This window comes from Lytechinus variegatus, chromosome 2, assembly GCF_018143015.1.
Source record: "Lytechinus variegatus isolate NC3 chromosome 2, Lvar_3.0, whole genome shotgun sequence".
NCBI classification, from domain to species: domain Eukaryota; kingdom Metazoa; phylum Echinodermata; class Echinoidea; order Temnopleuroida; family Toxopneustidae; genus Lytechinus; species Lytechinus variegatus.
The window spans coordinates 34,674,268-34,688,514 of NC_054741.1; the positions used below are offsets into that span (position 1 = coordinate 34,674,268).

Consider the following 14,247-nt stretch of genomic DNA (forward strand, 5'->3'; position numbering starts at 1 on the left):
AGGATGGGTCGAACACTCATGCTAGTTGATGAAGATGGGCCGATGTCCAATGGCTGTCAGATAAAATCATCTTCAGAAAGATCCATTACAGGAGGGTAACTGTCATCCTTGATAACATTGCACAGACTACAGACAAAGAAGACCAAACCATAACCGCAATACATTGTGTCATATTATCTTACCATATGACATCCTAAACTAAATTATGTATAAAAAGAGTAGTGACATGGGTATGATATTTTGGACATACAAGTAAAACTAGAGGATACACATGTACCAACTAATTTTTTTTACTTCTATTGAAATGAAGAGCAGAAGTTGTTGGATTGATATATTGCATATTGGACACAAAAATTGTATTTTTTACATTTAAAATATATCTTTCTTGAAATGTGATAACAATGCACCTTATTGGCAAGCTTCATGTATATACATGTATGCAACAATCAGGGGGAATGGTGATATGATTATTATAAAAACTATGAGTTGTAATCTATCTTCTAACATCCAAACTACTTGGTTATGATTCTTGAGGCTTTTGTCACAGCTTTTTTTGGGGGGCCCTCTATAACATACTTCTGTACAAAATTCAAAATACACCACAGCCCCCCCCCTGATGAACATATCATTTATTCCTTCTCCACACCACTTGAGTATTTTTGTTATTTAAATTTGTATTTCTCCATACATATGAATTATAAATGTTTTATGTAATTAATACATACAGGTATTTCTTATTCATTCTTTTATGCCCCCGCCTCATCTTCACACATTTCATGTCTGCATTTTCTTTTCTTTTCATTTACTCTTTTTCCCCCACTTTCATTTCACCACTCACTACCTCCCCCCCCCCCTCTCTCTCTCTCTCTCACTCACTCTCTCCATCTCTTTCCTTTCTTCATTTCTCTCTCTCTATCTCTCCTCCTTTATCTACATGCATGTCTTTATCAAGCACATGAAGTCCTTGAATATTTCCTCTCCTATCATTTACATTTTCTTTGAAGATATTTCCATGTCATCAGGCATCAAGCACAAGCTATGGCGCACCCCACAAAGTCTAAACATGACCATGCTCTCCAACTGAGTAGGTAAAATAAAAATAAAAACATTAGGAAGCTTATTAATGTCATAATGGTTTCATGATTGAAAACTTGAAGGAAGTTCATCCTGATATTTGTGAAGGTTTGAGTTAAACACATTTTTAAAAGAATTGAAAAAGTTTTTATTTTTTGTACCATACATGTGATGTACTGATGTCATATAGAAGCAGCTTTCCCATACATTGTGTAGTAATAAATCAAGGAAATGTCCTTTTCTATTAAAAAATAAAAATGATTTTGAATGTACCAATGTGAATTTTGCATGTACAGTACATGTAATATTATGAACATATGGGGCATTTGCCTGTATATATGACGTCATGAATACCTCCACCAGTGTTTTTTATTATTTTTTTTCTGATATTTTTACAATACCGTAAGCTTTTCGTCAGGGTGAACTTCCCCTTTGGGTCTTGGCATATGTACAGTATAATCACCATCTATATTCAGGTACATATTTAACCACACCTGTTCAATCCTACTTTAGAGTTCAGACTTACGAAAAATGAGGATATATTCAATTTTGTGCACTTTGAGATCTCTTTCAAGGTCTGTTGAAGATCTAAGATGCCATCATGACAAATCAAACGAAAGCAACTTTAATTCAATTTGGAATGGATAATTTGTAATATTTCAATATATTGGGAGCAAAGTATGAATGGAGAGTATTTAGCCTGCAGCTTTTATATACATGTACATGTACCATTAAAACATTAAAGACTACACCCAACAACAAAGGATCTCTTCTCTTCTTTATGCAAACTGACTGAACATCACAAGCCCTTGCATGCAAAAGGCTCATGTGTCGAAACCAATCACATTCCCAAGACATGGGGGATGAACATAAATGCATAACATAACCCCATAATGACTGGTTGCTTATCATATTACTATTCTCATGCAAGGTGCCTCTTGGATTGAGAACGATGCTTGGTTGTTTTCCCATGGCTGGATGCCAATTACTGACGACTTTCTGGTCATCTTTATCTCTCGTTATCAATCGTAAACAGGCTTAGATTTGACATAAATATTTTGAGGAAAGTTCCCCTTTCATGCTGTGCATGATATTTCTCATGAAAATATAGATATTTTGAAAGTAGGCTACAGATCTCCATGATCTGAGCTTTGTGCGGAATTGTTCCAAATATCCCAACTTTCTCACAAATATGTATTTCATGGTTTGCTTAATTATTTGTTCAATATACATTGTACAACTTCCATTGAATACAATTTAATTTAAATGTAGCCTTCATGTGCATGAACCTTTCATAAGAACCTACATGTTCTAGAATATTATTGTGGAAAAAATCTTGATACACCTTTGTACCTTCAAGTTTTATTGATCATGATTAACTCTTTAATACAAATGAAATTAGGAAAGCCACTTCAAACATGCACTGTATTAAAATGACACAAGTAATGTTGTGTTTTGTTGCAGAACATACATTTTAATTAAATAAAATTGAATATTTTTCAGGGCAAAAAAGGAAAAATAAAAGGGGAACCCAAATTTTCCAAGGCCAATGAGAAAGATACATGTATAATGCTGATCAAGGCCATGGTGGCATTGGGTCATTCAAAGGTCTGGAAGATGGACTTCATATAAGGAAATTCTTCTTTTGGAATTGAGTAAATTAGTTCTTGGAACAGTTACATGTACCAGAAGATGTGGACTCAATCACTGGAAGGATGCTGCTTTTGTACACAACTTAGCATAATGAATGAAATTTCTGTCTTGCCACATGCAACTGTTTGAAACTGATACTGTAGTAATGATCAATGAACAGGGTAGTCCTGCAAGCATTGTTGGATGATTAAAGTAAAGTAAATAAAATAAACAATGTACAATTTCCCTTGGGCTTTCATGTAGAAATTAATGCTAATTTGTCAGTTTTTTGGTATAATCACTATGAATATCTTCTCTCAACCTGAAACCAGAGTGCATGGTCAAAACCCAAACACCTATTCTTAATGTGCCATTAAATTCTAATTATAAAATTGCTTCCATCTTCATCAAAGCAGTCCTAGGAGATGGAGGAGGCCAAAACCCACAGACGTGTTAAAATATATTACCATATAGGTGATTAACAGTTGTGATTTAATGCATGGTTGATTAAGAACTTATTCCTACTGCCCCCCCCCCCACACACACACTGCAATTTCCCTTGCAAGCATTCTTCTCCTTTTATTTTGCCCACATATTTGACCTACATGTATCATCTTCAAGTTCAACCTGCACGAATCAACTTTTCTTAAAAAGTTATCAAACTACTAATTAACATGAAGGGTCCTGACTCCTACATGTAACACATACATACATATACATGTATGTAGTGAAAGTTCACAAATACATTGTAGCACTAATGTGATAGCAAAATTCAAGATGAAGGTGACATGTTACCAATTCTCTGTTATAACAGAGATGAGCCGGAGGACACAGATGGGTGTGAAATGAAGTGAAACAAAACCATCACCAATCAAAGATGTATGGCCTGATATCCATCCGTCAAGCATAATGTACATTGTGTATGATGGATACATGTACGTGTATTGTAGGTTGCACGTAGAAATAGGGCCTACTCCATGCCATGGTAGAACCCATGAATGCTAGAACATAGCATTATACAGTTTGTATCTTTAAGTAAAAGTTGTACATTATAAACTGAATGATATGATGATGATGATGATGATGATGATGATGGTAGTGATGATATTGATGATGATGGTGGTGATGGTGGTGGTGATGATGATGATAATGACGATGATGATGATGATGATGGTGGTGGTGATGATGATGATGATGGTGATGATGATGATGGTGGTGATGACAATGATGAAAGTGATGATGATGAAGATGATGATCAGATGATGATGATGATGATAAAGATGATGATGGTGGTGATGATCATGATGATGATAATGTGATAATGATGGTGGTGATGACAATGATGAAAGTGATGATGCTGCTGTTGGTAATGATGATGGTGATAAAAATGATAAAGGTGATGATGCTGATGATAATGATGATGGTGATGATGAAAAAATGCTAATAATGGTGGTGCTGGTCGTATGGTGGTCTTCATAACGATGAAGAGGATTTATAGGGTAATAAAGGCAACCAACATACAAAATTTCAAAACATTAATGCATCTTTTAGAAACTTATGGCAAGTAACAGAAGTTCTACTGTACACCTAGACTAGTCTGCTTGCACAGACCCTTGGTTTTCACAGTTCGCATAGTACATGATGCAAAGTCTGAATTAGTGAGACTAGATTCACTATGTACTGCGGCTGGCTCTATTTTGACACAGTACATGTAGGTGGTTTCAAACCGCCTCGATCACAAGAATCCCCGTTAAATTACGAGAACTTTTTAAGGCTAGAAAATACCCGTTAATTATTCCTGCATTCACACCGCCCCAAAACACATCCTTCGGGATAAGTTCCCGAAGTTACGAGCATGCGCAGTATGGTCTGATAACCAGGCAAGGCGCGAAATTCAAAATCACTAGCCCAGCAGCCACCCACGCCGCCGCGCCCAACGACACGCTGGGCTAAAAGTTCCCGTAATTTGCTTTCACATCGCCAAAATACCTACGACCTTGGAAAAATCCCCACGAAAGTTCTCGTAATTTCGCCAAGTACCTACTATTTAGCGGGTATTTTCTTTCGGGGAAATTACGCGTAGTTTGCTTTCACATTACCAAAATACCTGGTATTTTCTGATCGGGGTAAATTTCCCAATCAGAGAATACCTGGAACTGGCGAACTTCGAGGCGGTCTGAAACCACCTAGTGTCTTTAAAGTCTAGTCTTCACTCTAGACCTACATGTACTATTAATTGGTTAAAGTGTCAAATAAGAGTCTATGCCTGCAGACTACACCCAATGCAGACCTGCATCATAACTTTATTAAACCCTACAACAAAGATCTACATGTAGCTACATTCATCTCAATTATTTGATATCCCAAAAGGAAGAGTAATTGAGGATTCTGTGGCCATGAGTACACAATGTACTGTATATCCAGTTGTAATTCCATTACTGCAAATTACACAATCCTGTTATAAACAGCATTATAGAAATAGTGCATTTACCCCTTTATAGCACATGCCTGTATTACAAAAGGTACTGTACATGTGGGCCTATGTATGTACTGCACAAATATTAGTGTTTATGTACGTACAGTATGTTGTTTGCACTACAGGCCTGACAGGAGTGGACCCTGAAAATGGTTGCTAAATCCATGGTAGGGTCCATGCTAAATCCAACAAAATTGACACAAGATCTACATGTACTATACTGAGTACTCCATGGCGTCCAGGCTTCTCTCTCTCTCTCTCTCTCTTGTCAATAATGTCATGCCTAATTGAATTCTGTTTTTTCTACCCATCTGCCTTTCAACATGGCAGCCTAACGAACATGACTTTAACATAGAGGCCCTTTTATCTTATTAAAATGTGACGAGCGATCGGGGGAACGCTCTGATTGAAATGGAATGAATCCATGATTCCTTGCTAGACAGAAAGGGGACTTCAAATAGAATATATAAGAAAGAAAAAAAAAGAATGAGTTCATACTACAACTAGAATCCTTAAACAGTATCAAATCAAACTCATTTGCCAAGAAATTCATCATATTAATGAGCTGCACTCAACCCAGGGATGGTATTCCGAAAACCATGTTAGCACCAGCACTACGCCAGGTACATAGTGCATATGAAATAAAAAAGCATCACAATTTGCATGCTTAATCACTAGTTAGCAGAAATCATGATGATTCTCTTCCACACTATTCCCTTGCTGAACTTCTAGAGTTAACTTTTTCAAAAATAATTAACATAATCTTCATTTCCGGGTCAGCACTTGTCCGATCCGTACTATTTGAGGGCGAGTTAAAACGTACAAGTTTTGCATTCTCTATGACAAGAATGCAAGCAGGAGGCTATTATTGCAAGGCACTCAAGCAAAGTATAAAGGCGAGTCAGCCTCGTCTGCCCAGTGCCCATCAAAGTGAAAATCATTTGGTTTAGAATGTCAGCATGAATAGATTGTCCAAAACAACAAGCAAGGTCATCACTCTCAAACAGAAGAGGAGACAAAATATTCACATAAACACACTAAAGATTAAACAAACATGATCAATGTGCTTTTGTCAAGAGTCCTATCTTTCTTTCTTCACAAAAGAATGCTATCTGGTTCTGATGATTTCCCTCTTTGGCTCAATATATTTCAAACAGTAGCAAATGAAATGACTTCCAATTCTTTTAATGAGGGCTACACAGGCAAACCAACAGTATGAAACTAATGCTACAGGTCTGAGGTCTGTAAATTGGGAATTACTTGGAGTTAATAGCAGACTTTGCAAAATGTTTGAAATCGTAACAAGGCCTAGCTGCCATCAACCTTAGTGACTTCAGACAAAAGTAGCCTACAGACGAGAGGGAATAGCATCAAGCTTAAGCATCATTTCTTGAAAAGCGATGCCCACACCGCATATTCATCCTCTTACCTTTGACTGAAGGATGACACAATGCTGACACATCCAGGTCATCCACAGCCCAGTGAGCTCAGTACAAATTCAATAAAGTCTGGTGAGTACTGTACATGTACATTTTTGTAGATCTAGCCTGAATATGCCAACTCAGCCCCAGACAAAACAATACAAGACAAAAAAAGACAACCTGTGCATATGTAGCCAACAAGAAAGTTAACAGAACAAGGAGAGAGCAACAATATTATGTGTACCAGTACATTGAGGCCCGTTTAGACACTGTTTCATCAAATTCACATTCAAGAAAAAAAAAGTTCTGTGAAAATCCTCACACTATTTCATGTCTTCCAATTAAGTATACATGACTTGTATGAATGAGGGCGATGGGCGGTTTCGCCCACATGACAGCAAATATTGTCCCTACCATTTACACATGTACCATTTGGAAAACAAAATGCTTTGGGCCGACCATCTTGAAAAGTGCCCCAACGTCTACCCCATCAGTATTCAAGAACATTAAGAAAATAAATATTCTCCAAACACGAGAATAATGCTTACCTGGTACATGTATAGCATAATTGCTCATTGGGGAAAAAAGCAGCCTTGAAATTAAGGAAATAGCCAGCCAAATTCAGCCATTGCCCCAATTAGGCAAAAAATACAGCCTCTAAAAATAAAATTATTTACCCAAGACATCACAGATCTAATCTGCATTCCCAAAATGGACGATCTACAAGCATTTTAAATCTCAATTTATTCAATGTGCTCATTAACTTTCTTATCATTCATTTAAATTTTCTCAAACTCATTGATCTGTTGAACTTTGATTTTTCTCTTTTACATGAATTCAACTGCTTTCAAGGTTTCATCACTTTAATTCTCCTTTAAAATCAAAGTCAAACCAAGTTGCAATAAACTATGGCAAATGCCTACGTATGTCTATATAAAACTATAAGGTGTCCATGTCTTTCAATTCAACAAAAAACTGAAAATAACTCTGCATCTGCAAGTCAAAATCTGGGTAATAATATATCTGTAAAGCGCTTAATAATAGACACAACGTTCCGATGGATTAAGCGCTATATAAAAACAGATTATCATTATTATTAAAATCTACAAACTGATAGACGTTTCCTATGTTCAATTTTAAGTATTTTGAAAGTTAATGCATAAATCAAGACCTTGCTATGTTTTGTAAATCCTATTTAAATGCTCCTACATGTATTTGTCTACAGTATTTTGCCATAGATTATACTCTTAGTTAGTGAGATGCCAGTTGGTTTGGAAACAAACAGAAAAAATAAAAAGAATAAACATACCAATACACTGAAAATTTCAATGAAAACAAATTCATGGAAAATATGAAAACTATGAAATATAGCATTTCTAAATATTACTTGACAGAAATATAAACCTTGGATTTAGCTTCAGTGCAATTCAAAGAAGTGTTACAGACTTGGGATTACACTATTGAAAATGTTTGTTTAGCCAGAAATTGCGAGTGTGTCTGAATGACCTCTTCAATCATGTCATTGTCACCAGAAATCGAAATGAAATCATTCGATTCCTGCTGGCACTGCTGCCCGTGGACAGGAATAACCGTTGTTTCAGGGGATTTATTTAACAATTTCTGACATTTTACAATAATCCCAATTTACCATGTATTGGTGAGTGGAGCAAACGCAGTTCAACGGAACAACCAAAATACAGAGACTGAATCTTTTGGTCTAGGCCTATGGCTATCCTGCAGTAATATATGCTGCTGGCCGCTGGCTGCACTAACTTAGTTGGAATGAATAGAGGGCTCAAAATAATGCATCAGACTTTGTATCCCAGATTTACACATATTACACAGTGATGTAGGCCCTAATCAAATTGTAAAATTTGGCCCAGCACTCATTATTATAAGACTAAAGTAAGCTTCTTACCTTTTTATCCACAGTTCCAGCGAACTTGAACACCGTCTTGATGTCTGCCCCACCGCCCGCAGCTCCGGCAGCAGTGGCACTCCCTTTCCCGCTGCCATCTCCAGAAGTACGGGCCTTCTTACAAGAAAAGATGAGAGCTTCACTTGGATCACTGGAACGCTTTCGTCTGACTCTCAAGACAGTAGCCATATTTTAGAGTATCCTAAGTTTTCTCTCCGTCGAAATATTCCAGAATAACGTATTATGATCTTTGGAAATGAGTTATTTTAGGCTTGAGAGACGGATCGAGGAATCACCTTCGTCGAAATGCAGAAGACATGTGAACATTGCGCAATATAACGGGCGCGCGCGCATCAAGCGCAGCTACGAGCACGTCGTATATTTTTATATGGTCGGATATAATAGAGGGAGGGAAAATTTGCTCACTGATTTGCAATTTTTCCAGTGAGAGAGGGGGAAAAAATCCCGGGCTGTAGGCCCATATATTGAAATGACACCATAATGTCACGATTACCATAGATCTGCAAGAATCTTCATCCGTTAAGGAGGCAGATGTAACTTGAAGAAGAAGAATTTTAGATCTTTAACGTAAAACTTGAATTCATTTGTCATAGATGACAATTTTAAAAATTTATATTGCGATTAAATAATAAAAAGCATCTCTATAATCAGATCCAGAAAATTGAAATAGGGGCCTATTTAAAGGAAAAATGAAATCTTTGGAACAAGATAGCTTGTTCAAAAACAGACAAATCATAGACACATATCAAGGAAAGTTTGCAACGAGATGTGTGATGTCGCATGTGAACATCTTTCCCATTTCTTTATATCATAGCTGCCAAGTAGTACTGATTTTCAGTATTTAGTACTGGTTTCATACAAAATATAGTACTGATTTCTAAAGTTCAGTTTTATGTTTTGTCCTAAGGCATATCTTTGAAAATACTGATTTCCTTGCCAAAATACTGATTTTCAGCTTTTAAATTACTGAAATGTACTTGTACAGGTTGGCAGCTCTGATATATGTATATACATGTATTTCACTTACAGTAATCTGCCTCTTTATCACCCAGTGGCGTACCGTGGGTCACGGCATGGGGGGGGCACCAGCAAAATTTTTGAGTCACTTAGGGAGCGCGCGCAAAGCGCGCTCAGGTGCCAGGTATACTGATCGACCTAATAGATACATTTTAAGGACATGCAGTACCATTAAACGGATATGTATCTCAATAATGCGAGCGTGAAGCGCGAGATGAAAATTTTTGATATTCAGACCTAAAAAGGGACATTATAAGCAATTTTTTTGTAATCATGATACGTACCTGCCTCGCTAAACAAACAATATGCGAGCGCGAAGCGCGAGCTGAAAATTTGTATATATTGACCCCAAACAGGGAATATATTTTAGAAATCCATTAAGAGTATACATATCTCAGCGTAGACATCTAATGCTAGTACCATCCTTTGTGGATTTTGTTAGAATTACATCTTAACACATTTAGCACTTTTTGTAGACATGGTAATCATGATTATCATACGCATCTCACTAATCAAATACTGCGAGCGCGAAGCGCGAGCTGAAAATTTAGGAAATTCAGACCTGAAGAGGGGCATTCTAACTGCTTGTTTGCAGGAATTCACTAAGACCGTACGTATTTCACTAACCAAATGACGCGAGCGCGAAGCGCGACCTGAAAATTTTTGATATTGAGAAAAATCAGAAAAATTGACATTTTAAGGACTGATTTTAGGAATTCATGAAGAGCAGACATCTCACCAATCAACTAATGCAAACGTAAGCACGGAAGGAAATGTTTTATATCAAGACCTTAAATATAGGGCAATCACTGTAAGTAGTCATGAAAAAGAAGCAAATGTCACCATATGAAATAATAATAACTCGAATTTTGCATACCAAAGACGTGCTGATAGAAAGTATCGTACTAATAATTGTACATTTATTTTGTATAATACTCAACTGCGCATTACAATAATTAAGGGTAAAATAGTTAAGGTAAATATACGAAAGTACGATTAAGTTCTAATTACTGGAAAAGGGAAGCCTATATCTCTACAAATTATGTAACAAGTGACTTATTTATTGATACTTTCTTGAAACAGATAGTATAGGCTTTTAGTTTATTTTTGAAGAAGGTAATAGATGGGAAAGTTTGGCTGTGCACAGCACTAACAAAGGCACGCACGATCACCTAAAGTAATTTGTTTTAAAACTTAGGAGCATGGTGTCATGAGAACTTCGGAGTCCGTTATATGAATGGGTGTGTGATCGTACGATATAATTCAAATGACATTGTTCTTTGTACAATGATCACTAATTTTCAGTCATAATAAAAGGAAAAGAATAAGATATATAGCCTCTTTCTGCAATACGCATGCGCTTTACAATCGCATGAAGCGCGAAGAGCATCCAATGTGACGTCACATGCATGAAACTCGAAGCGCGTCACAGGTCACCCTGGGAACGCCTCTATGTTATCACAGTGATTATTGTAATAATCTTATCCGAGTTAACTTGCATTCAGCAGTTTCTCTGATAATTCTTCACAAATCTTCGGTATTTTCCAAATCTTCATCATGGGATGTACAAATTCAAAAGTATGTCCTCTGCCTATGGGTTTGGTGGTGGAAACTTCACAAACTCGGCGTCAAAAACGTAATGGGAGATCATTGTTGAAGGCATTGAAAAAGGTGCTCCGCAGGAGGAATAAAGTAAGAAACCCTCAAATTTCAGAAGGGGGGGGTAAGAAATTTTTTTGGTGGCCGACCGTCTACAATGTTTGGTATAATTATTTTTTAAAGTAAATTCGCATGCTTCAAGCGCTAAAAGTTCTATTGACTTGATTAAATTGATCTTTTACGAATGTGATTGGAAAAAAAGGTTGTCAAACAAGAAGCTTATAACTACTAATATTGTTCTTGATTACCGTTACAGTGGATGAAGAAAATAAGAGAGAGAGAGAGAGGGGGGGGGGGTGGATGGAAGGGGGATTGAAAGAACTCGTGGTATACTTTCTGATTGTCTTGCAACCCAGTGGCTGACAAATTTGCAAGGGGGTGTGTTTAGAGACGCACCATTAGATACGGGGGGGGGGGGGGGGCTGGAAGTTTGGGTTGATGCAATTTTTTGCTCTTTCTTCTTTGAATAAAGCTTATTTTTCCTTAGTTCATTGAGACTAGCTTTTTATTCCCCTTTCAGGTGATTTGTTAGTGGACCAAGTTTTATTTTTACTTTGATGGTAAGTCAATTTTTTTTTATTTTTTTTTTTTGGGGGGGTAACTTCCAGCCCCCCTGTATATTTAATGTTGCGTCCCTTAACAGCTTGTATGAAGAATACTCACATAAGCATAATCAATTGCTACATTCATGAATCATACTCATTAACAGGTGGCACCAATCAATTTCTGCGACATTGATGACGTCATCAACCAGCCTTCGACATCATATCCCAGAGACGAAAATATCAACCCTCAAGAATTCCTGGCTTATGGTATGTCATGAATAAAATGTGTTATTTAGAAAATATTTGTAAGAATGGTAGGACTATAATTACAAAATGGCAGCGCCTTTTAATTTGAAGAATCTTTAATCCAATAAGTTCTTCTCAAACTGTTTTACTTTTTAATGGTTCTTCTTTAAATTTCTTCTTTTTTATAATTTACAATTCTCTGGTCTATCCTCTACACATTTCGCATTTTGATTTCCTGTTTGCATAGAACGATTCTTGGCCAGTACTGTTCATGATGACAGCGATCAGTCTGACTTCGATGACGATGACAACGTCGTCAAGCAAAAACAACCATCAATGTCATACCCACCAGGAAAGATCAAGAAGAGTTGTGACATCCTCGTCATTGGTAGGTCGTCTCTCTCTAAAGAGAAGTAACAAAATAGGAATTAATCACAAAGGGAAGGAAGATAGCCTGGGATGATTAAGATTATTGTACCAAATTATTAACGGATAGTGAAATACAAAAAAAATATCTGAAGTAGGGTTTAAGCCCATGGATCTAGAAATTGATGCTTACTTTTAAATCTCGATTTACGAATAATAATAATATTAAACACGATATTTGTTCTTCTTTGCTTTTCTCTGCAGATCATAGCGAAGACGAGGATAACTCGGCTCACATCACTCAAATCAAAGCACGCCCTGGGGGTGTGGCTTTTGAAGTTGCGAATAACTTTGACCATATCACAGATGTGACAGACGTCAAAGTCAGCCGTGGGGGCGTGGCTTTCGAGATCACAGCAGACCAATCTCTTGCTCCCTCTGCAGATGTTTCAGAGATGTCTCTCCCAAGTTCACCAATCACAACCGTGAGCTGCACACGTCACGCCAAGGAAGGCATGGCTTTTGAGATCGATTTCAGCGATAACGAGGAGCAGAACCTACAACTCAAGACTCTTAGCAAAGTGACGTCACTCATTGCCAAAGATGGGTGGAGCGAGCATGACATCATCAAAGAAACTGACGATGTATGGGTTGCCAACAAAGTTCTTGCAATGAATGTAAGTGGAGTGGGTCCAGATTCTGGAGAATTGTTTTTAGTTTTAATTGAGTTGGATACATTACAACAGAGATACGTCATAATTCGTTTTGAATTCATGTTATTGCTTACGAAAAAGCAAATAGGCCTACGTACATATTTCGAAACATTTAATGCTAGAATACTTTAAGAAGCTTTTTTCTCTCACCAAGTGATATCGAGTAAAAAGTGTCCTGAAGATGTCGGTGTAAGCAAAGACACTACCGTGTCTTTGGTATAAGCTGATAATTGGAATAATATTTGTTTTTGTTTCTTGCTGGTTTGTTTTAAGGACAATGCAAAGAGGAATGAGAAAAGGTTGGCGTCTCTGAGGAAGGCTGAGGAAGAGTTCGACCTGATGACAGCCACTATGACAGAGAAAGCCCTTGACAGCTTTCACTACATCCTGGTGAAGGAGACCTGTACAGAACACAGTCTTCTCAGGAGAGCCCAGTTCAAGGCTTGGCAGAAGAAGATGATGCAGTAGATTGAGCATGTAAGAATTTCTTGCACAACCAGGCTATATTACAGTCAGCTATCCACAATGATATCTCTTCTTTCTGGCCTGCGACACCTTCCCAGAACGGAATGGAAGAAGAAAATGAAGAAGATGTGGGATTCCCTTCAAACGACCTTCGTCGCAGAGGAGGGCTTTCGGTGTGATAGACCGGATAATTCTTTGACACTCTTGTTGCCAAGAACACTATCTTCGTTGAAAGGTGGATATTCTGACACGCGAGCCAAGTAATGATAGATAATCTGCATCCAAGGAAAAATCAATAAACCTATTGCCAAAGATGTACGGAAGGAGATGATGCAGTTGATTGATCAAGAAAATAACTTGCCGGATGTTTTAATTGAGATGGACAAGGAAAGTGGGAGTTGGATGGACCACATTATAGCCAAAATTATTTCTTGAAATCCTGGTGAAGGAAACCAGCTCTCCCCAAAGTCACCTTAGGCAGGCTCGTTGAAGGTCTGGCGGAAGAAGATGGTGTTGTACACTGATCGAGGAAGATCTTCTTGTCGGTGAGATGGACGATTGAACAGACATGATCCCTCGTACACTGATACATTGTGGTGAAAATCTCCTGGTGCATGGCAGAACATGCAGAAGAAGATGGTGCAGTAGATTGAGCTAAGGAACACCTTCTTGTACCTTATGTGGACATTGGACA

At 37.5% G+C, this 14,247-nt stretch overlaps 1 protein-coding gene across 1 annotated transcript; it reads left to right on the forward strand.

The window, feature by feature from the left end:
- The first annotated feature begins 11,116 nt into the window (after window positions 1–11,116).
- Window positions 11,117–13,570, forward strand: LOC121409760. Its single transcript, XM_041601666.1, has 5 exons — window positions 11,117–11,137; window positions 11,928–12,030; window positions 12,257–12,397; window positions 12,640–13,052; window positions 13,362–13,570. Exons 1-5 carry the CDS (start codon window positions 11,117–11,119, stop codon window positions 13,554–13,556), a joined length of 873 nt encoding a protein of 290 aa, XP_041457600.1. The 3' UTR covers window positions 13,557–13,570.
- The last annotated feature ends 677 nt before the right edge of the window (window positions 13,571–14,247 follow it).

Coding starts and splice junctions, on each gene's coding strand:
- LOC121409760 (XM_041601666.1), top strand. CDS start 11,117: ATGGGATGTACAAATTCAAAA. Junction 11,138..11,927: donor TGGGATGTACAAATTCAAAA/GTATGTCCTCTG, acceptor ACTCATTAACAG/GTGGCACCAATCAATTTCTG. Junction 12,031..12,256: donor TCAAGAATTCCTGGCTTATG/GTATGTCATGAA, acceptor CTGTTTGCATAG/AACGATTCTTGGCCAGTACT.